The sequence below is a fragment of the Plodia interpunctella genome, chromosome 4, assembly GCF_027563975.2.
Source record: "Plodia interpunctella isolate USDA-ARS_2022_Savannah chromosome 4, ilPloInte3.2, whole genome shotgun sequence".
Lineage (NCBI taxonomy): Eukaryota > Metazoa > Arthropoda > Insecta > Lepidoptera > Pyralidae > Plodia > Plodia interpunctella.
The window spans coordinates 2,272,943-2,297,983 of NC_071297.1; the positions used below are offsets into that span (position 1 = coordinate 2,272,943).

Below are 25,041 nucleotides of genomic sequence, written 5' to 3' on the forward strand. Positions count from 1 at the left end.
AGAGCCACTGTTTACCTGTGAATTCTCTATATTTTATATATTCCAAGGGTTCTGAGGCCACCACATTTTTATTACATACCTTGCAGGATTGAAATATTTTCTTTTTCGCATTACGTACAAAATACCCAGTTACATATTGTAGTGGCCCCAATATTCGTGGATCTGTTTTTTGATCCAAGTCAACAATATCAATATCCGGTATATTCTCAAATTCGCAGGCTTTACTTTCAGTGGCCTTTTCGGTGATTATAAGTGAATGTAGATTTTTTCCAAAATCATTCTCGCAGTTCGCGCCCGGGGCATGGATGCTGGACATATTATTTATTAAAAGAGTGGTAAATGCACTACTGAAATTTTCGGGTGTTGGGTTATTATTTTGGCACCCATGACTCCTTATACTCCCAAAAAAGTTTTCGAGGGGGTCCTGATTGAAGTGCCGCATCCAAACTGATTGTATATTGAACTTATTTTGCAAATTTTTTAGCAGCACTTGTATGCCATCCAGCGTCCACGCCCAATTATTTAATGTAGGCACACTTTCCACTTTATGTGTGTCCTTATGAATAAATTTCATATTTCTTAAATTAGCTTTAGCAATGTTCCAAAATTTGTTATGAGTGGAATTAGGCTTCACAGCTTGGAGAAGTGGTTTTCCGTTTCCGTCATCTTTTCTTGCATAACTCCCATTCATTGAATCAAATAATTTATCAAAAAATATTAACAAATCTGCAGTTTCTTTGCATTCCTCAGTCAGAATGCCCTTATCTGAAAAAAAAATAATAATGAAAATAAGATCATATCAAATTATTTAGTTTGGAATTAATATAGTGTTCATTTATGTTTATTTCTTCCAAATCCATTCAGTAGTTTTTGCTATATTACCTATATTACCAAACTATGATTCATATTTACTTCCTATTTTTGTAGTTAAAACTAATTAAATGATAGTACAAAAAAGTATTTCCGCTTGTTAACCTAATATAGAATGTGCCAGCTACTTATCTTCCCGGGCAGATCATAAAAGTCGATCAAGGGATATAGCACCATATAACCGGTGCCACTTTTCCTATCCTGGGGTTGATTCTGGTTTACCCTTTGGGTTGCATGCAACCAGGAATACGCTAAGATGATGACAAAAAAGTTGTATTTACCTGCAAGATAACCCATATTAGCACCTACAGTTCGGCTGAACAGTTGGCTAGCAAATTTCACTTTCATTTTGGGTATCTTGCTGTGAACGACATGGTAGTCTGTCAGTTTTGACACAAGCCGCAAGCCTTTATATATAGGATTTGCTTTATGTAATTCGTATATATGATCCCATTTTGCTATATGTTCTTGACCATCAAAATTATATGTTAAATTTTTTGTCATAAGATTATTCCTTATGCACTTCAACAAGTGTGGTGGGTCATATAATGGTACAATTTCATGTCCATCGACTATAAAGGTGTTGTCCTTTGGCTCATTTCCCAATCTCAATGAAGCAGCACATGTCTCTTCCATCAAAATTTTTATAGCTTGACGGTTATTTGTTCCTTGGTCACAAATAGTTGCAACCACAATGAAGCCTGCCTCTATAACCTTCTTAATTACAGCTTTCAGTTGCTTTGCCAACTCTGGGCCTTTTGTTGCAGCTGCAGAAAATGTGTATGACACAGCTTGTTTGTAATTTTTCACAATGCCTCTGAGCATAAATACCTGTGCATGGTCAGCGAAATCAGGTTTTGTATCTGCACCATTAGTAACAAATCCTGTAATTAAATCTCTTCTTTGATTGAAGGATATGTTGGCTTTAAGCGCCATCTCATCGAATATGACTGCACACAATTTGTTTTCTATTTTCATTTTTTTTGATACCTCCTTTAATTGACTGAACATTTTTTCATTGATACCAGGTGTTACATATGCTTTTTGTAACACTTTCGCAAGTGTTTGTGGTGCCGGCAATATCAATACCTTTCTGAGAAATCGGTAACACTTTGGACTTCGTTTAAAGATTGATAAGGCAACAATTTTTTCATTCATCTGGAACCTCCTACCTTTGTCTTTCTTTTTACATTCACGGAATTGTGACAAAGTTAATATTTTACCGTGGTTAGACATCTCTTCAATTGACGCCATAAAAGTTTCATTAGAGACAAGTGTATTAGCTGCCTTCACACTTGCAGCTTGTTTTTTCACTCTAGATTTAAGTTTGCTCAATTTGGTTCTCAACAACATTACATTTTTATATAATTTCTTTTCAGAATTTGTTTTATACATTTTCATTCTTCTTTTTTTAGCAAGTTGCTCTGAAAATGCAAATAAATAATAAAATCTGTGATAAAGTGGATAAAAGTGATAGAAGAACTGTAGGGGAGGCCTTGCCCAGCAGTGTGACAAAATAGTCTGATAAAAAAAAAAATGTTCAGTTTATGAAATTCAACCCTTTGTCCTTTATAATACAGGTACATAACTATTTTCAAGTACAATACATATGAAATTTGGTACATGTTTCTAGAAACAAATTCCTACATATACTAATATTGTGCATTTCCAAGAATATTACATACATACATATGTGTCGAAATAATGGACTCCTTTTTTTAAAAGTGTGGAGCCAAGGAGCAGAGTTAACATAAAATAAAATTTGCTTACCAGAGTCTAATTTTGAGGATGACTTTTTCTTATGAACAATTTCATCTGCCGTTTCTTCATACATCATTTTAACACCAGTCAATGAAGTAGGCATAATAGAAGGAATATTTTCTTTATCCATATACTGCAGCTTAGTCCCAAAATCTGAAACTAAAATTTAAGAATGTAAAAGGTCTATTTCTTTGGGGGGTAGGGTAGGAAGGTGTTACATGTTTAGATGTAGAGAAAAATATCCTCATATAAAAATAAGTCTATATTTCATAAAATATGTTTTTTATCCGCTAACTTCAAAAGCATGCAAGTTTAATATTATTTCCAAGAAAATGGACAGAGTGATTTATGAGAAAAGCAAGTGCAATACATGCGGGCAAAGCCCCAGTAAAACACTAAGTAGTATAATTAATTGTTCATATAAATTAGTTTATATACATGTAGTATTAGAGAGGTAATTATTTTGTATTATAAGGTGATGTTAAAATGAGTGAATGGTTGGCCCACTGAGCCTATCATTTGAACAGATTTGAAAGAAAATAATATTTACCTTTAGATGTGGATGATATAGGTTCAGCAGAGGAATATACAGGTCTAAATGGTGGGTTCTCCTTGGGTAAAAGCCTTGGAGGTTCTGAAATAATCAAAACATATCATTTATATAGTATCATTAGTTAGTTGCTAGAGAAGAGTGGCAAATACTCTACTTACAAGAGCAATAAAAGCTCATAGACAAAAATGAATACCTATTGAGATTTTATGTATATTAAGGGTACCAAGAAAGTAAAAAAAACTTATACCAAAAAAATGATCAAGATTGATTGATAAACATCCTGTATTGCCAGGCAACAGGAGACTGCGCCCTAATTTAATTTCTTCGCTATCTTGACCTTCGCTTCTTGACAGACTAGTAATCTGATTATTATTTTTACCTAGGTACTTTTTATTTTATTTTGTGTCTCATTTTAGGACATTCGCGGAAAAACAGCGTCGTGGTTTACGCGACGCACGACATTATGCTGAACGTTGCATTTTAGTACAATGTCTCAGGCATGGATTTCGTAAGTACTTCGTAGTACCTACTAATTCCATGGTCTCATATTATTTTACGTGTTACGTCTTTTGTACTAAATAAACTTATTTCTTTCTTTCTAAACACCTATACCTTTGAGTCTCGCTACTTTTGAGTCTATATTTGCTGTGCCCTTGCAGGGTGTCACTTATACTACCAACTTATGCATGTAATATATACTAATTACTACTAACTTGTGACTTGCAATAAAATCTGAATCAGACCCGTAAGGTAAGGTAGTAAACGACCATACCTAGATTTTTGTCTGGGCTAGGCAGTCTCGTGAGGTGACACATATTTTTCGATACCTATCAAGATAGAAGTAGATCGAAAAATGATGAAATATATTGCAACCCTCCAAAACCCTGTGAACTATTTTGAATAATTAAATAATCTTTGAAAAGCAATCTACAGCAAGGAATAGAGAATTTCTCAGCGGGACACCGCTAGTAGGCCCTAGACCAAAAACTGTTTGCGACTTCGTCGGCGGTAAAAGTTAAGTAGCCTAAGTAAATTCTATCCGGAAGGTCTTGTCTGAATCGTGCCAAATTTCATCAAAATCATTCCAACGGTTTTTTTTTTCATTACAAACATGTGGTGAAACAATGGATCGGAGTACCTACTAATTCCATGGGTGAAACATAGTGGTGTAGCGAAAGGGTGAACAAAAACAGCATTTAAATAACAAAGTGCAAATACAATACATTTATGTTATAGATTCAGAAAGGGCGCGCGGGGCTCCCTTGTCTGGTATGGCGGGCCCCTTTCTAAATGCCTAAATAATCTTAAACATATTACATCCAACAAAACGTTTCCTTCATATACATGTTCTTTGTTTCTTCTGGCTGTATACAATAATGACTTTGTATAAAAAAATTGTATGTGTACTCTATACCTACTTCCTCACCATACCATAGACAATAGCAAAGACACGTATTGATAATGGCTACTCGGCCACTCCCGATTTGGAGGGAAATTTGAATGAAGATTTATTATACCATTTTATCGTGGATCAAAATGAGTTTTGTCATTTTATTCACAACACTATGTTTGAAAATAACTACCAATACCATTTTACTCATTATTTTGTTAATAATTATATTAAAAAATCTTGAAAATACATTTACATGAATATTAAATCTTCGGCTTTTGTCGGGAACATTCGGTTTTGAATGCGTTGACGTCAGATCACTCGGACCGATCCTGCGTCAAAACAGCACTTCCGGTGATCACGTGGTATGCGCAAGCCAATCACATCGCTGGGTTTCTTTGTAGGCCGACATTTTCTGACAAGCGTAGAAAAAGTTTTCATCAACAGCCGCCATTTTGCGCTGGAGAGACTGAGAAGAATTTCGGAATTTGTCGTGTAAATTTTCTGTTTTTTCTTACATCATTTTATCATAAACTGAACCATTCCGTGTATTTTAAAGTGTTAAGTGAAATCGTGTTATTCGATCGGTAAAATAAGTCCCATAAAGTAGCTAAAATCTGGTGATATTGTTTTCATTTATTGTGCTAGTTCGACGAAAGATGGTGAGAGGGTCTGTGTAGCTCTTCGATTCGGAGCTTTGTAATGGCGAATACTTGAGTGAGAAATTTTAATATGTGCCTTCAATGGTGCGAAGGACATCGGACGATTGTGATGTGGGTGAATTACGTTATAATGGATGACAAATCGATCTAAAATGTTATTTCTTGAAGATATAAGACATAAAAGTGTTATTTAAATCGGCGGGCCGAAATATTCACGACGGCTTACGTTTAGTAAACACAGCCATGGCCGATCATCATGTGGATGAACCGCCTAACAAGCGGGCAAAGATGATCCGGGACCCTTTCCAGGGTCCCTCGGACTCCGCGGGTGAGTTTTATTTTATTTTATACAAGTTTAGCAAGTGTTAGTACAGTGTTCTGTCATTATTATCTTTATTTGGTTTTTGACACTTTGCCGTCGTTCTTGTTAGCGCCTTGCAAGATTTGCGTCGTATTTATTGTATATTCGCTTAGACAAGCAATAAATATGAAGAAAAGCCATGCATTAATTGTATTTCATGGACAAATATAATCAAATCTAATACGTTTCTCTTATAAAAAAGGTTAAAATAAAAGTCAAAATATTTTCCCTGTTTTCTTTATAAAATCTCGTGGTAATTCATTTTCTGGTCCTATAATTTGTTGAATAACTATGCAAATACACTAACCATGTCTTGTATTGTTTACATAAAGCTCATAATATCTTTTATGAAATAAGTAATTCTTCATTAGTTTCACATTATAATGATTTTAGAACAGCAAAACTCATAAAACAGAAGCTGTGTATCTTCATTATGTCATAATGTATTAGAAATTATCTAATTAAAATATAAAATCATCAAATGTAGAACTTCAATGTTTGACCTACATAATGTTGGATTGTTTCTTTGGCTATTTATGACTCAAAGCTGCCTCAAAATTAATGCAAAGTACAGTTATATTACTTACCTTCTTAAATATTCAAGCAAAATTTCCGTTTTAGTAGATTTTACTAAACATATGAATAATTAGAGTAAATCCATGTTAGGGCTGAATGTAGGGGTGAAATGTAGTTAAAACTATTTTAAAAATTTAATATATACTACATGTATATAAATTCTTTAATTAATGTAAGTGAAAAATGTCCCTGTACAACTGTTCCATCACATTTGGGGTCACTTAACCTATATTCTTAGTTGCATTTTGTTATGACATTTTATGAAATAAGTACACACGTCCATATTACATTTATATATATACAATTTAAACTTAACCTTTTTGGTTTTAGTTTAGTTTTTTTTTTCTAGTGAATAAGTCTTATAGTAATCAATAAATAATAATTTATATTGTTGTCAGTGTATTGTAGTCATAACAATATTATAATACAATATTATTTTTTGCAAAGTCCCATGGTAAAATAATTTTGTGAGTAGTTATTAGGGTTATTTTATCATCTTAGCGTTGTTCCTAGCAACTTAAAATTAAAATCAAGATTACACTGATTATTCAAATAATAGGAACATAATCTAAAATTATAAAACATATTTATTAATCTCCACATCACTGTATATGCAATCATTAGACACAAAGAGACAAATTTTGTAAATAAAGATTATTTTTTTGTAGCAACTGAAACATCAGTCATTTTTGACTATAAGCAAATGAGTTGCGTCCCCAGAAATAATGATTAAATAAATAATAATGTTGTTTTGTAGCATAGAAATAACAAAAACTTCCAACCACAATTTTCAAGAAAATAAGTTTCAGTCATTTAGTCTAATTTTAAAATATTTTTTGCTGTCTATTACTACTTGCATTGTAAAGACAAGGAGCTAAAACCATTAGGCAGGACCAATGAACAGACTAGTAAAACTGACACTGGTCATTAAAATGAACTCCAAACAATACAGTTTATACTACTTAAAACAAGCAAGCATATTGCATTGGTCAGGGCTTCCCAAACTTATTGTACTGTGACTCCCTTGGGTATTTGCTATTTTTTTATGATACCTCTCAACCTAGTTCTCAAAAATACTTACCAGTTTTTGTAGGTACTGCTTTTATATTTTTATTCCTGTATCTTATCAATTAATTTTATTGGTTTTAAATTACCTCTACTAGTACTTATAATAAAATGATATTTGTAAGCAATCATTTTTCCATATTGTGCTTCTATCATCCATGAACAACATGCAACATTCAGTTTATATACCTGTAGCTACAATACCATTATTTTCTAATATGAAGAGTATGTGTGGAGGCTAGGATACAAGCCTCGCTTAGTGCAGAGACCACAGCCAAAACAAAAATTAAAATTATAAATGTATCTACAGATATTAACTAAAATATTATTCTGTTGGTAAATAAAATATTATAATTATTATTATCTATAAAAATATCTTATTGTTTATAGTTAAAACCAAAAGACATTATCTTTTAAGCAATACCTATGTAAATATTAATTTTTCTACCAGCTTACACATCTACTTACTTGCATATGTAATCTATCACCTTGCCTCAATGATATTATAGCTCATGCCGTAACTTTTTTCATAGAAATTATTTTTCCCAAGTTAAATTAGATTTTTACACTTCCCTCTTAAATATAAACTTTTTGGTTTGAGAAAATATAACTTAAGAAGTAAAAATAATACATAGACATATTTTTGGCTCTTGTTTCAGCAGATTTCTCCAATTTAGACATGTTTGATTTGGAGAACCGTCTTCCCGATGAACTAATGGGTTCTTGGGTTGAGCAACCCGGAGTCACAGGGCCCAAGCCTCCCGCGCAAGGTCCGGGCCCTGGGGGACAACTCCCCCCTCAACAACAGCTCAATGGGGATGACCCTAACGCTGCTATGCAAAGACAAATCAACAATCACCTTATACAACAAGTGAGTACCTGGGACTGAAGAAATTTTAGATTCAATGAGTTGCTATAAAAAATATTCATTCAATAATATTATTGATTTCTGAACTAAAACTTTAAAGTTATTGATTTCAATAATATGCAATATATTTCTTTTTCTATGTCAAAAATGTACTAATGATTGTTTTTTTCCGTTTACTGGTCTTTTCACAGGGCAACAAAGGTGGCTTAATAGGCCACAATAATTCTTTAGGATTGGGTAGCTTAGGAAGTAAGAGTCCAAATCTACAGTCACCTCCAAATGTATCTGTATCAAAAGACCTGATGGGTGGTATGCACCCTCAACTAATGCCAAATACAAGTCATCCAAATCAACTACACTCAACAATGCCAATGAGTTCAATTCAAGGTTTGTATGAACTTAATTTCTTGAACAAATCATTAATATAATCAAATCAAATTTAAAATCATTTATTCAGATAACCAAGATCCATTGTGTTAGTATAATTTATTTTATGTTAGTGTAATATAATAATCAAAGTTTAATTTGTTGAATTGATTAAATTTTGTAGGTGGAATGAACGTGGCGAACGTAGGTGGCAATATGATCGTGACTAATAGCAACATGACGAACGCGGGGATGCTAGGAAGCGGGATCATCAACAACGTGAACAAGCAGCTGCCGACGCTGATGGGTGGCAACCATCACGGCGCGGCGCCGCATCATCCGCACGCGCAAGGCATCCAGAACGGGCCGCTCGGCGGGCGAGTGGGCGGCGTCGGCATGCAGGCGCCCAGCATGCGCTCGGGGCTGCAGCACCATCCGCGAATGCAGGCGCCCGGGGGCGGCGCCCTGCTGACGCCCTACCACCCCGCCTACGGGCAGTCGGCGACGGGCGCGGCGGGCGCGGGCCCGGGTGCGCCGGCGCCGCGGCCGGCCGTGCGCTTCGGGCCGCCCGGGGAGGCGGGCGGGGGCGCCGCGCAGGCCGTGCCGCCGGCGCCGTCGCCGCAGACGCCGGGCGCGCCCTCCGGCGGCCAGTCGCAGCCCCAGGCCGCCACGCAAGCGGCGGCGCCGCCTCCCTCCCAACCGGCGCCCTCGGGCTCCATCGCGGACCCTGAGAAGCGCAAGCTGATCCAGCAGCAGCTCGTGTTGCTCCTGCACGCCCACAAATGCCAACGCCGGGAATCACAGTCCAATGGCGAGACGTGGCAGTGCTCTTTACCGCACTGTAAGACTATGAAAGGGGTTCTCACACATATGATGTCGTGTCAGGTGAGTACCCTTGCGATTGCTATTTTGATATCGAAATAATATCTCATTTCGTTGCTAATCATGTTTCTTCTATTTCAGGCCGGTAAAAATTGTGCAGTACCCCATTGTTCCTCATCAAGACAAATCATAAATCATTGGAAACACTGTAGTAAAAATGACTGTCCAGTTTGTTTGCCTCTCAAGCAAGCTGATAGGACTAGAACAAATAACATGAATGGTAAGTTTTTACTTCACTTTCAAGCATTTCAAGCTGTGTTGTATCCGTGGCTCTATTCTTTCCTAATACAAATCTATTTACTATCAGAGATATATACGTAACGTGTGCGTGTGCTTATGAAATGTAATTAGATGTTTATTCCATCACTTTTACACAGATAGTAATCAAAAAATATTTCAGCAGCGCCAGTAAGCCACACGGCCACGGGCGTGGGTGCCGGCGGGGTGACGGGCGTGGGTGTGAACCCTCCCGTGGGACAAGTGGGGGCCGTGGGTCAAGTGGGCCAAGTGGGCGCGGTCAACGCTGGTACCATGGGTGTTAACTCTATGCCCGGAGTGGCGCCACCTAGTACGGCGCCGGCGTCTGTAGCAAGCACGCAAGGAGCTGATATGAAACGCGCGTATGAAGGTAAGTTTTCAGATTAATAAGTTTGTTGATTGCAATTTAATTTAATAAATCTGTTAAAAGTGTCGAAGGATTGAGTTTGACTAGTAGTCCTAAAACTACATTTTAGACACTTCAAATAATTGGTTATTAGATCGAGTTCAATCTAATATTGAAAATCGTTAATGAAATGAAAATATTTGTATTTTATCTGTTTCCTTAGCCCTCGGCATAGCGTGTCCGACGTCTGTATCCAACATGGTGGGCAATTTCCCGCGCTCGGCGCCGCTGACGAGGATGGCGGTGCCGAGGCCGCCCGCCATGACTGACGTCGTGCCGCAGCAGTCCATGCAGCAGCTGTTCCATCAGAACCAGGATCTACAGCAGCAACAGTTGGTGAGTTGTGGCGGGTATACGGGCATAATCTTGACCGTGACAGAAACATATACATGTGTATATGTTTCCGCCAGTAGCTGTTAGTGATATATTGTGTCTAAAAAGTAAAAGATGTATGGAATATCATTATGGTTTGAGTGATTAACTGACTATATGACATTTTGAGTACAATACACATTTTTTTACAGATGGGGGGAAGTACGCTGCAACTTCCAGGGGGACCCGTTACCGCCAACCCCGTCTCGGGCACGAAAGAGTGGCACCAGTCTATAACAACCGATCTCAGAAACCATCTTGTTCATAAACTGTAAGTTTCTTTATATTTGATATGGTAGCAATATGCATTGGCTCCAAATTCATTCATTTTCATCTCCTAAAGCTCATATAGAAGAGACCATTATTCAGTCAGTTACTATTGTAAGCTAAGCAGGCGATATATTTTTTAAAATATGGTTAGTTATAATTTTTTTCTCACATGAAATTATTAAAAGTTTAAATATGTGAACATGTAAATTAACCGAGAGTTATTTTACTCAGGGTGCAAGCTATCTTCCCGACGCCGGACCCCCACGCAATGCTAGACAAAAGAATGCACAATTTAGTGGCGTACGCACGGAAAGTCGAAGGTGACATGTACGAGATGGCCAGCACTAGATCCGAGTACTACCACTTGCTAGCGGAGAAAATATACAAAATACAGAAAGAGTTGGAAGAGAAGAGACAGAAGAGGAAGGAGCAGCAGTTGCAAGCGCAACAGGCGCAACAGAATCAGTTGCAGCAACAACAGAACTTGCAACAGCAACCTGTTAACGTAATGTCGGGCGGAGGGGTTATGGGCACCCGGCCGCCGGCGCCGAACGCGACAGTGGGCTTACAGAGGCCGACTATGCCGACGCAGCCGATGGCGGGGATGAGGATACCGTCGCCCGGGATGAACATGAGCGGGATGCAGCCCAACAGGATGGCCTTCCAGACCAACTTGGTCGGCCCGCCCGGTCCCAGTCCCAACCAAGTGAGGACATTCTTATTATGTTGTATTTAACTATGTTTTATATGCATTGAATCATTGTTTAAACCCTTTCTTAGAAAGAAATTTTTATTTAGATTGTCATGTTATATTTATTCATGTTGAAAATATTGTTTTAAAAAATCATTTTATCGAAATTCGTCCTTAGATTTTGTGTGAAGTCCTGCTTGACAGTTGTCTATCGATTTGAAATGTAAATCTAAAGGTCTACAGATTAGATTCTTTCTTTTTCTTCATAAGTGCATTGAAATGTGAGCTTTAAAGTCTTCATTGTAGATATACTTTATATTGGCAACAAATACTGCTCACTGTCCGTTCTCGTCTTGTAATCTAAATCTACCGAGGACGCTATAAAGTTCACTTTTCAATGAACTTATTTTGCGTGTGGTGTGGTGTGTGTGCTTCGGCAAATTGAACACATTTGTCCGCAACAGATGCCGCAGACGCCTAATGGCGGGTCAGTGGGCGTGGGCAGCGTGGGCCCGGGCATGTCTCCGTTCCCGCAGCCGCTGACGTCCCCCGCCCCGCAGTACCCCTCCATCTCTAGCAACGGGCCTGCGCCGCTCACAGATACCATCCATCAAGGTAATTATGTCTGAATTTTGCTATTATAATACACTCCACTGTACTCTCTGTACTGTAACTCAAGTTCAACAACGTAATAAACATAATTTGTTATACAGTGTTTCTAGCATACATAATTCCTGTTGTCTGTATTGTATATACATATATACCCAAAGAAAAAATAATACAGTATAGACATAAGACTCACAAGAGAGGCCTAAGGCCTGTTTATAGCTGTGGGGAAGACAGACAAACTGTAAATAAATCTGCCAGATTATTGACCAGTTAGCCTGGTCCAATACTTGTGAAATACAATTTTAAATGCTATCTTACATAAGTAAGCGGTTAAATGTTATATTTGATTCATTTCTCACAGGGGAGGCGAAAGTCCGAATGGCGGCGAGTCCGTTCGTGAACCACAGTTTCCCGTCGACGGCGCCGTCGCCCGCCAGCGCAGCCCCCGCCACCCCCGCCACCCCGCTAGCGCTGCCCAGCCCTGCCCCGCCCGCCCCTCCCGTCCCGCCCGCTGTGCCCGCCCCGCCCGCCGTCCCCGCGCCGCCCGCGCCCTCGCTGCTGACCCGCCTGCCCGAACACAATGACGACGACGACCAAGACCAACATGTGAGTATACGGGAGAGATACACAAGATAATGAAAACAAAGAAATGAAACCGTTTAAGTGAATATTTTGTGATTTTTATTTACCAACAAGATTGCATGTGCATTTTTTTGTTGAGCTGCTGGTGTGTTAACAATTTCATGTCAATGGAAGAGAGAAACCCATTTTTTTAATTTATACTTGTGCTTGTGCCAAAATTCATATAAACACGTAATTGATTTATTTATTTCTTTACAGATTCGAATAAAACAAGAACCGGAAGACGTCCGAGTCAAAGACGAGCCAGAAGAGGACTGTGGGGGCAAAGGCATGCGGGACGAAACGCCCAGCGATAGGGAACCTCCCGAACGGAACGACTTTGTCGTCAAGCAAGAAATCAAGGCTGAGATCAAACAGGAAGTCAAGGAGGAAACGGGAGAAAATGCGACGGCGGAAAGTGCTGGCGACAGGAGTTCGCGGCGAGTCTGCGTCTACAAGCCGGAAGATTTAAGAGTAGCCCTTATGCCGACGTTAGAAGAACTATTTAGACAAGAGCCAGAATCTCTCCCATTCCGCCAGCCAGTCGACGCGCAAGCACTCGGAATCCCAGACTACTTCGATATAGTGACGAATCCTATTGACTTGTCGACTATAAGGCGGAAACTTGATGTGGGAGAGTATCAAGAGTCGTGGGAGTATGTGGACGACGTGTGGCTCATGTTCGGCAACGCGTGGCTCTATAACAGAAAGAACTCGAGGGTCTATAGATACTGTACTAAGGTAAGTAATTTTTTTTTAAACTTCTATAATTATTTGATAGTTATTAGTTTTGGTAGAACTTAGTTATTTGAATATAACACTTATCATTTAGGCTTATTTAAAAACACCTTTTGTTTAATTAAGGCGCAACATGTTCAGCAACGCTACGAACGAAGTTAAAAATAAATCCATTGTGCTGTAAACGAATATAAATCTTATGTAAGAGGGTGAACATTGATTATTGCTTGTGATTGTTTCCAAAACGAGTTAGGATACGCAATATTTTTGTTTAGAAGCATAGATAATTTTCTACATAGTTATTACGTTTCTGGAACAGTATGTTATTACTGTGATTATAAATATCCCTAAGGCATTAAATGTTGTGCTCATAACTTTTTCTCTTTTGACAAGTGATCATGTTTCAGAGGTTAATAACTTATACCAAAAAGTAGGGCTCAAAATAACACCAACATAAACCATTCTTGGTTTTTTGTCGGATTTTTAGGGAAGAAATTATAAAATACTCTGCGTAAAACATTAGAAAATTAGAAATTATAAAAATATCTTAAACATTAGACATAAAACCCGTGTTGTTTCCCTATAGCTGTCTGAGGTGTTCGAGTCGTGCATAGACCCGGTGATGCAGAGCCTGGGCTACTGCTGCGGCCGCAAGTACACGTTCAACCCGCAAGTGCTGTGCTGCTACGGCAAACAGCTGTGCACCATCCCGCGCGACGCCAAGTACTTCAGCTATCAGAACAGGTCAGTCCACACCACAATCAGTGCCAAATCTGAAGATTTCTTCACGTTGATATCGTATGACGCGAATAAGGGATAAGAACAGCCTTGACAGCCGTTAAGCGACAACATTGCCTAAGCTTTACGACTTAGGCAATTTTCAAAATTAGATTTTTTAACGCGGTTTTCGGAGCGGTGGCGACTGGTAGGTCATCGAAGTAGTGGTTCATTTTACTTGTACACTAATTTTATAAATTGCAATAAAAATATATTCATATACCTAAAACAACTACGTAAAACTTCGCATAAATAACTTATTTTTCGATTTGCGCTCTCGTTCGGCTAATTTTATTTCAATTTTATTTTGAAATGTTTTGTTAATGTTTGCCAATGTTTATGCTCATTATCACTCAAACTAATTTACTGTTCAATACAAAACTAAAAAAAAACTAATTAAAATATGACATAAGACGTAAACAAACAAAACGCATCACGGGTTTGTTTACAATTAATGTAAAAAAATGATCTTGAGGTCATCCATCATGGCCGTCGCCTCGGCCGGCGAATTTCGTCAAATTCTCTCGGTAATCTTCGGGTCCGCAAAATTTTTTTGCAGAGAAAATAAATCTTATTAGTTTAGCATAGAGCTCAAATTGTCTTATGAATTTTGTGATAATTGTTAACTAGATAAATTTGATATTTCTCTCTATTTTTTTTAAACCTATTGAAATGTGCGCACTAGCTCACTTAAGAGACAGCCGCCACTTGTTCGGAGTACTATGAAATTGAAATATAAATTGAAAGGAACATGGGTGTATGAGAGAGAGGGGCATTACGCCGTAGAAAACTTAACGTAACCCGTCCATGGACAGTGTTAAAACATCTAATTTTGAATCAAATCAAATCTTTATTGTGGCACACAGGTTATACAATGGTCTTATAATGTACAATAATGTTTCACTGATTCTGGTCGTAAAATTGAATATTCAGCTGCAAAGATTTGTTTGATGAAATTTATGGAAACTATTTGATGTTATTATAGCTATTATATTTTTTTCTATAAGAAATCATGTACACAATGTTTTTGATATGTGTTTAATAGCTCTAACAAGGCGTGGCTTCATTATTTAATTGTTAAAACATTGAAAAATAACAATATTAAAAATATAAACTAGGACTAAAACTTATTAAATTACGGCAGTGTTGTTTCATCATGGTTGTTATGTTTGCGACCGGGATCAATACTTTGTCCAAACATGTATCTGTTCCATTTCAGAAGTAGGTTATGTCAACTAAGTATAGTTTTGCGTATCAACAAACCATGTTATTGTACTCTATTTGACACATATCAAATTTATTTTATAATAATGCGTCTATTATCCAATTGGCCGAAAACAAAATTTGAATACTCAAAATTTAATTTGAAATGTTGACGTATTCTTGTAAAATGGCAATGTTTCACATAGAACATACCATTTCATTCACACTTACCTCCAAACTGCAACCACTAACGCTTATGTGTAAGCTTGTTGTGTATCTGTTGCTAGTTGCTACTTGGTGTCAGATGTTTTATGTCTACACTTTATTAATTTCTATTTTTATGCTCGCAATTTCGTATATACTATATTTGTGGGCATATTTTAAAAACGTTGCACGAGAAAAAATGATTTGACTCATGCAAATATTTCAAATTAACATTTGAAAGAAATGTGACCTCAACGTTCGCGAAAATTCAAACATGCGTTAATTAGTTAAATACTCTAGTTTATTGTAGGTCATTAATGAATAACATGGAATTTCAAAGTTTTTTCGAATTCGGCGATGATTCGGTCAGTTAATGAGATAAATAATTTGCTTTTTATTTTGTGTCGAACTATCAAGTTCATTTGCATTTTTGGAGTTTTTTTTTTTCACTAAACTGACATTTCTACAATAATTTGGCATTTTCAATTTTACAAATAGTTGAGTGTTCAAATACTTATTCTTGATAGATTCTTTAGTAACTACAATATGACGAAAATACACACCAACGATCGTTAGCAAATAAATCTTTGTGACACAAAATAGAACCATAGTAACTGAAGGATTTACCAGGATTTCTACAGCTTACAATTAGAGGGGTGTTATATCGTTGTATATTCTGTTTGCTATCTTTCCAAACTTAGATTACACAAGCGATGTCGTCTGGCTGTAATTACAAAATATATTTCAAGCACAGCGGTACATAACCCTGACAATTAAATAGTGGTATTTGCCTTACCAATTCGACGCCAATGTAGTGGTTATCAAGTTATTGCTAACCACTACATTGGCGTCGAATTGGTATCATTTTAATGTTCTAGCTATCATGCGCCCTCACTGTCTTTACTTATTAACCCTTATCTATCATGGAAAGCATACAATGGGCCTGACTATTTTAAGAAAATTTATAATAAGACAGATTTAGCTATTATTTGTAACTAATATTTGCTCACAATAAAATCAAATTTAAAATGCTATAGCCTGTTAAATCGCGAAAAAGGATTCGTACTGTCGCGAAAAATATTTAAAATTGCCAGTCCTATTGTAACATTTTTCCATATCCTTATTTATGTTCTCATTGCTTACTAATTTTTTTTCGCCCTCCACGCACGTCCTTGCCCGCACACAAACGTTCCTGTTCACGCTTCACATGACACGCTACACGGACGTTCTGACTAAAGTCTAAAAGCGTATGGGGTTGTGTCCGATAGATACACCTTCTGCCAGAAATGCTTCAACGACATCCAGGGCGACACAGTCACGCTCGGCGATGATCCGCTGCAGCCGCAAACGTAAGTTGGCTTTTTTTTATACATCAATACTCTAGTATTCAAGTGAAAGTAAAACCTAAACGTGTTTGATGTTGTCAAGAAGGATATGAGTGCTTGATTATTAAGGATAAAAGTAGGAAATAGGGCCCTGGGCTCCGAAACTTTGGAACTGAGGACCTAACCGGGAAAAAGCTCAGATGAGAGAGACATATATACAAGAATAATATTTGATACAATGATTACAATACAAGAATAAGATTTGCCATTTTTGTTTTATACACTAATTAACTTTTTGGGAGCAACTTTTGTTAGATTTTAGACTTATACATTTCACTTTCAATTAGTCAATGTGATTATTCTTTTACTATTTTCCTTGTTTTATCACAATAAATACCTATAAAGCAAGCAAACATATTCAGACGTCTAAACAGTGAATAATGTTTTCAGTGCAATAAAAAAGGATCAGTTCAAAGAGATGAAAAACGACCACTTAGAGCTAGAACCTCTCGTGGTGTGTAGCGATTGCGGGCGGAAGCAGCATCAAATCTGCGTACTGCACCACGACCAAATATGGCCCCAGGGCTTCTGCTGTGATAATTGTTTGAAGAAGAAGGGGGCGAAGCGAAAAGAGAACAAGTTTAGCGCTAAGAAGCTGCCTACCTCGAAACTTGGCATTTATATTGAGACAAGAGTCAATAATTTTCTTAAGAAAAAAGAGGCTGGCGCTGGCGAAGTGCATATCAGGGTTGTGGCGTCGTCTGATAAGGTAAATATTCGCTTGAAATTCTTAGACAAATTGCATTTGATAATTTTACTTTCTGGTTTAATTTTAATCGAGATATCATAATCCCTTTCGAATTACTGCGGTTTATTTACTTACTAAAAAATAGTCTACTAAATTTTGATAATCGAATTTCAGTCAGCGAGAAAACAATGTTTCTCGCTAAAAATAATGAGAAATCTTTCGTCTTTTTACAATTTAACTCTACATGCTTCTCTGGCTGATCAACTAGCCAATTTAATTGAGAAACAAATAATATTTGATATTTTTTGTTTCAGATTGTGGAAGTAAAGCCAGGCATGCGATCGAGATTCGTAGATTCCGGGGAGTTACACGCTGAATTCCCGTATCGGGCTAAAGCGTTGTTTGCATTTCAAGAGATCGACGGAATTGATATTTGTTTCTTTGGCATGCATGTGCAGGTAAGATAAATACATATATATATATCACTACATGTTTCTCGTATCGCAACACTGCTTTTCGTTAATCATCAATTTAACACCAAGAGCTAAACGACTATCGCGATATCGAAGAGTCTTTCTTTTAGTATTCAAAGTATAAATTGATTATTTGTCTACAGGAATATGGTAGCGAAGCACCAGGGCCAAACACGAGGCGCGTTTACATAGCATATCTAGATTCAGTACATTTCTTCCAACCGCGGCAGTACAGAACGGCCGTATACCACGAGATTCTATTAGGATATTTGGACTACGCCAAACAGTTGGGGTACACCATGGCACACATATGGGCGTGCCCCCCTTCCGAAGGCGACGACTACATTTTCCACTGCCATCCGCCTGAACAAAAAATACCTAAGCCAAAAAGGTTGCAAGAGTGGTATAAGAAAATGTTAGACAAAGGTATCATAGAAAGAATAATTTTAGACTACAAAGATATTCTTAAGCAAGCGATGGAGGATAATATCTCTTCTGCGGCGGAGCTACCGTACTTCGAGGGTGATTTCTGGCCCAATGTGTTAGAAGAATCTATCAAAGAGTTGGACCAGGAAGAGGAGGAGAAGAGAAAGCAGGCTGAAGCCGCTGAAGCAGTGGTAAGTTGTCACACACATACAAACTAAGAATACATCGTCATTTACTTCCATTGTCGATAATTTCGCCGCTTGGTTATTAGTCCCGCTTGGTGTAAATCTGCTGTTCAAAACATACCATTTTAATACAGAATACAGAAAAGAAATGTCACACATTACAAATCATTTAGTGTATAATCTGCATGATAAAGACACATGTTTCTCACTCTTTTGCAGTACTTTGTTCTGACCTAACAAAGTTATAACACGTATGAATCTATTACCTTTGCACGAATCACACACTTAATTCATTTCATTTAGGGGCATTAGTGACGTGTATACACCAAATTATTATAAATTATCGAAAAAAAAAAAATGTCGATGTCTTACGTTTCTTAAGTCGAATACTCAATTTGTCTATCTTCTGTAGATATTCCAGTCTTCAGAAGAGAACGAACAAGGGCCCGACGGAAAGAAGAAAGGGCAGAAGAAGGCGAAGAAGTCAAACAAATCGAAGGCCGCTCAGAGGAAGAACAGTAAGAAGCAGAGCGACCAGCAGCAGGGAAGCGATCTCAGTGCAAAGATATTTGCCACCATGGAGAAACACAAGGAAGTGTTCTTTGTTATTAGGCTACATTCCGCGCAATCAGCCGCAAGCTTAGCGGTGAGTTTACTACATTATTCACTACTATACTTATTGTATCTAACTTTTATTTATTTTGTTAAACTTTGACATCTTGGTCTCAATACATATCATTCAGTCTTGATCTTTAGATTGTCTAAGGCAAAAAAAGTAGGATCAAGGAATTTTGCTTGCTTTTTATATTCGGGTTGCGTTGCGTTCTATCCAAATTTGTTGCATGAAAAATAATTTTGTAATACACATTTTTTGACGAAGTTTTAACTATGATATAAAATTACACATATTTTGTACACGATATAGTTATTGTTTCAACTTTGTCGCGCAACATATTTTCCAACTACACATAATCTCAAACTTTATAAAATGACATCGACACCCATTATTGCATCACAGTGTAGATATGTCGACCGTCAAGTGTCGCTAATGAACCCGTTTGGATTGTAGAATCGTTACCAAACTAGGGAATACCGATGCGATAATTAAATTCTAACATTTACTTTTCAGTTTTGTGTTCAAATTTTCAACAAATCTCTTCTCAATGAAGGATTTATCTTATATGGCATATTTTTTTCATACCTGATCTATCGATACAGACTGGAAGAATCCCTTCATGGGATAACTCCTCCGACGATATTATTATTTCTGCATTGTCTTTATGGAGATAGAACTTTATTTCTCAGATAAAATTTCTGAGTTGTCTTTATGCAATAAAGTATTGATTGAAATGTTTGTTACAGCCAATCCAAGACCCGGACCCACTAGTAAACTGCGACCTAATGGACGGGCGCGACGCATTCCTCACAATGGCGCGCGACCGCCATTACGAATTCTCATCCACGCGACGGGCGCAATTCTCAACACTCTGCATGTTATACGAATTACACAACCAAGGCACAGACAAGTTCGTTTACACGTGCAACAGTTGTAAATCACATGTGGAGACGCGGTATCACTGCACTGTGTGCGACGATTTCGATCTCTGTGTTCCGTGTCACGAAAAGGAGGGTCATCCGCATAAGATGGAGAAACTCGGCTTGGACATCGACGTCGGCTCGTCTCCTGGGGATATGAAGCAGGCGAATCCCCAAGAAGCGAGAAAGCTGTCTATCCAGAGGTGTATCCAGTCATTGGTACACGCGTGCCAGTGTCGGGACGCGAATTGCCGACTACCATCGTGCCTGAAAATGAAGCGCGTGGTGCAGCACACGAAGATCTGCAAGCGGAAGACGAAGGGTGACTGCCCTATCTGCAAGCAGCTCATCGCGCTTTGCTGTTATCATGCGAAGCATTGTCAAGTGAGTTGCTTGTCATTTTTCTTTTTAAATAGGTCTTTACTTGTCGAGATATTATACAATATGTTGTTGATGTTATTTATTCACCGGTTTTCCGTATGAAATAAGACTAATGCCGTCTCAACAAAATTTTGATTATAACTCATAATAAATATTAGAAAATTGCATTCTCTTTTTACTCACTTAGTCTACTATTATTATTAGTTATTAGTAATTCGGAATTGAATTGTCCTACGTATCCCACCAGGAAACGAAATGCTCAGTGCCGTTCTGCAGCAGCATAAAACAGAAGCTGAAGCAGCAGCAGGTGCAGCAGCGCGTGCAGCAAGCCAAGCTGCTGCGCCGGCGCATGGCGGCCATGAACACGCGGCCCGGCGCTGCCTCGCCGCCGCCCGCCCTGGCCTCGCCGCCGCCCTCCAAGCCGCAGGAGCACTCGCTGCCGCACAATGTGCAGAAGGCGCTCCAGCAGGTCTGTCTCACTCCGTTCATAAAATTCGATCTCCGTTATTTAATTTTACCTTACATTTGCACAACGAAACCGAACACACAACACTAATCGTTGTCCATTGGCAGGTGCAAGAGGAAGCGGCGCGGCAACAAGCGCCGTCGTACGGCAAGCAAGGCGGGGGGGGCATGGGCCCGCCCACGCTGAGCCCGCAGCTGGCCCCGCCTCGCGCCGACTGGGCCGCGCGCTACCGCCCGCCGCCGCCGCTGCACCACCCGCCCAGGCTGCCGCCGCACCACCAGCACCAGCAGCAGGTATTGTTGCGGGTATTGTTGGCTGCACTACACATAAACGACTTCACTCGGCAATTATGGCTTCAAATTGGAGGGTCTGAGGTGTGGGGAGGACAGGCCACTGTCAACCTCCATATTAGAATGTGTTAGGTCTTTTAAGACAAAAAAATTAATGGTATGTGCAAACTGCACGGTCATCATGTGTCAACCCCAACTGTCAATAATTGTAAAGTTTACTACCACTATATAATATCTGCATTCTAATAGCATATCCGAGCACATAAAATAATAATCATGTACTTACAGCAGCCGCGACCGGGCCCGGGCCCCGGCGCCGCGGCGCCGCAGCCGGCGATGCACCAGCAAGCGCTGCAGAAACTTATGGCGACCCTCCGCTCGCCGACCAGCCACAACCAGCAGCAGGAGATACTGCAGATCCTCAAGTCCAACCCGCCTCTCATGGCCGCCTTCATCAAGCAGAGACAGGTGAGTGCTAGTTGTATTGCTATGTTGATTTGTATTTATCCAGCAGTTTAGACTTACTTGAGGAATCTTATTTGAAGACTGCTGTTGCCTAATGGTCGTCATGCCAGACTGCCTAAACAAAAAGTTATAGGCATTTAATTGCGAGTTTCCCTAGAACTGTGACTAAAGTCATTTGAGACTATCATATTCTTCATAATTATTTGTGTATAATTATTAACAAGCAATGTCAAATCTTTCTGGTTAATAAATTTCTTACATTAATTCACAATGCTAACTCAATTTATCATTCTTAATTTTTGGGACTTGGATTAACTGATAAACGTTTTGGGTGTTCGCCACACCAAAATATTTGGATTGAACACATGCATGCTGGTATATCTGATAAGATTAGAATTATCAAAGCGTTTTCAATGTTATGTACGTGGATATGGTTTGATATTTCTGTAAGAAATTATTTCGTGGCAGACACGATAATTATTATACTTGTTAGACATAATAAATAATGTGATTACAATAAATTATCGGAATTTACTTTTCTAAATGCATTTTGCGGAGTAGCCTTTATTTGAGACAATTTTGTAGTCAAATTTGAACTAAATGATGGTTAACACTAATTTTCAATTCGTCACTAGGGATGCTGTTGCAGAGAAAGGTCCATTTACAAGGCAAATTAAAATGTTTGGGTTGGGTGCGTGTCCGCGGGCTTCAGCAAAGAAACGATAGCTTTAGATTATTATTCGTTTAGATGTTTTGACCACTTGTATAAAATCGTTATTGTGTAATAAACACGTGGGGGAGTTATCAGATTGCTGGTAGAGATTGTACTATTTTTAGATTTTATATTTGTCTACCTACAAGGTAAACGCCTCGCTTTTCGATTGAATGCGAAGATAATGAGAAACTTACTTAATTTTTTATGTTTTTTATCAACAACTTACTAATTATTACATATTATGATAAATGTGCCTGTAATATTAATTAGTTGTTTGTAAAGAAGTTTATTAATCAAAATATTGTACTCAAAATAGATGGTCAGATCGATAGTGTGATTTCTAAGAAATTTACATACTCAGGCTATAGATATTATATATATATTTTATCAATATGTAGGTTCTTGTCGAGTGTGCTGTTGCTAACTAAATGTGACATGACTTGTACGTCTACCTACCGTCAGCTAGTGGCAAGTTGTCGCATAGTCAATAGAACTAAAGTCAACCAATGTGTATGTTTCCTCAGTGTAATGGCCTAAGAAAACTACACAAGTCAGATTGGTATTCACACGTTCGAAATTTAAACGAATTCTTTAATACTCTGCAAATATGAATGTTTTCTTCTTAAAAACAAAGTAACATTTACTATATCTATTCCAAATTTCATCAAAATCTATCCAGCGGTCAGCAGTGAAAATGATCTATAGACAGTATAGTTATAATATTATTATAGTATGAATATGTCAGTACAAACGGCCATTACCTTTGCAGCAAAACGCGCAAAACCAGCAAGCGGCCGCGGGGGGCGTGGGCAACGTGGGCAACGTGGGCGGCGTGGGCAACGTGGGCCTCGGAGCGCTTGCGCAAAACGTGGCGCAGCCGCCCATACACAATATGATGCCGCAACAGCGGCTGCAGCAGATGCATCAGATGTTGCCCCAGCAGTCTCAGGTTGGTGTACGTATTTTATTTCAATACTATCTTTTTCCCGTAGCTTCACTTATGTGAATTTCTTGTTTAATGTCCTTCTCCGCAAACCTAACAACATATGTGGGTGAATTTCACTAGCGTTTGGAACTCCGTCGCGGGTTCTCATTAGTGTTTAATAAATTGTATTGTAATACACAGTACCTATTTTATAAATAAGTATTGGTACAATGTTAATTTGTTTAATTTAACAAAAAAAAACAGATTATTTTAAAAAAATGTGCGACACTAATTATAGACATAGCATATTACACTAAAATGGCTAAATAAAAATCGACGTGGAACGTCACATTATCATGTTTGCGCGATTTTAAGAAAATTTGATATGTACCTTAAAATAAAGTGTAAATATGAAACAAACTGACTTTTGCATTTATTAATTGAGATAGTCTAATATCTTTTAAAGAGGATAAGTGAGATCTTGCGTAAAATTTTATCTGTATGTCAAGCACGAAACATTTTGCTATCGTTATCGTAATTAATTTACTTACAAGGATTTTTGGACTACGAGAAAGATTTATTAGACTATAAATCGCGCAAATAGAAATTAGCATAAAGTTTCCTAGTTTTTGATCGAAGGCGGTTTCGTTTGAGATATTCTGACCAAACTAATTCATCGTACAGGTCGGAGGCATCGGCGGCGTCGGCAACGTCGGCGTAGGCAACGTCGGCGTGGGCAACGTCGGCGTCGGGAACGTGGGCGTGGGCAACGTGGGCGGCGTGGGCATGGGCGGCGGCATGGGCTCGGGCTGGTTCAGCAAGCAGCAGGGCATGCTGGGCATGCGCGGCTACGGCGCGGGCGCGGGCGCGGGCGCGAGTGCGGGCGCGCGGCTGGCGTCGGCGCGCTACTTCCCCGGCGTGGCGCGCTCGCCGCCCGCCGCGCCCAGCCCGCGCCCGCCCACGCCCTCGGAGCTGCTGCTGCTGCGGCAGTCGCCGGCGCCGCCCGCGCCGCTGCCGGACGACCAGCTGCCGCCGCTGACGCCGCAGGACCAGCTGACCAAGTTCGTCGAGCAGTTGTAGTGTACATAACCCGCCGCGCGCCCGCCTGTAACATATAGCCTCGGCCGCGCACCCTATTTATTCTCCGCGCCCGACGACGCGGACTAAGTTAAGTATTACGATGAATCGAGCGCTCAATGTACAAAATGTAAATACGAGTATGAGAGGAGAACGTCCTGTCCGCTTCTGCGTAATCTAAGTTGTTCGTAGTGTAGGTACATTATGATACTTATTCTGTTTATTGTAATTAAATCATTTTATAATATAATTATGTGATTATAATACTGTTGTTTCTGTTCCGCGTTCCCTAACTCATTCTTCAAAATACCTCGACGAAACCAAAAGGTGAACGACGATTAAACAAACGTTCCGCAGAGTTCACGTTCGAATCGTAACACTTTCTTCCAGTTCCTGCATTTCTTATCTTTTCGCTACATAATCAACTCTTCCACCGACAAAACTACCCCGTGCAGAAGAGTGTGCCATAGTCTCAAACATAACCCTGAATAATAAAATAGGGCACGTGAATTGGGACAAGTGATGA

At 38.8% G+C, this 25,041-nt stretch overlaps 1 protein-coding gene across 9 annotated transcripts; it reads left to right on the forward strand.

Moving 5' to 3' along the window:
- The first annotated feature begins 5,001 nt into the window (after nucleotides 1–5,001).
- Nucleotides 5,002–24,779, forward strand: nej (nejire). Of its 9 annotated transcripts, none has more exons than XM_053743878.2 (24): nucleotides 5,002–5,564; nucleotides 7,898–8,109; nucleotides 8,286–8,493; nucleotides 8,657–9,357; nucleotides 9,436–9,574; nucleotides 9,755–9,982; nucleotides 10,182–10,354; nucleotides 10,543–10,661; nucleotides 10,892–11,366; nucleotides 11,816–11,966; nucleotides 12,322–12,566; nucleotides 12,801–13,322; nucleotides 13,906–14,063; nucleotides 16,742–16,852; nucleotides 17,279–17,597; nucleotides 17,891–18,034; nucleotides 18,193–18,666; nucleotides 19,073–19,306; nucleotides 20,023–20,580; nucleotides 20,825–21,046; nucleotides 21,151–21,336; nucleotides 21,622–21,801; nucleotides 23,283–23,468; nucleotides 24,123–24,779. In XM_053743878.2, the coding sequence occupies exons 1-24, from the start codon at nucleotides 5,480–5,482 to the stop codon at nucleotides 24,516–24,518; spliced, it is 6,426 nt and encodes a 2,141-aa protein (XP_053599853.1). In that variant the 5' UTR covers nucleotides 5,002–5,479; the 3' UTR covers nucleotides 24,519–24,779. The 9 variants fall into 9 exon arrangements, with proteins under 9 accessions (XP_053599853.1, XP_053599858.1, XP_053599855.1 ...); XM_053743883.2 differs by having other exon boundaries at nucleotides 23,283–23,462; XM_053743880.2 differs by having other exon boundaries at nucleotides 21,625–21,801.
- The last annotated feature ends 262 nt before the right edge of the window (nucleotides 24,780–25,041 follow it).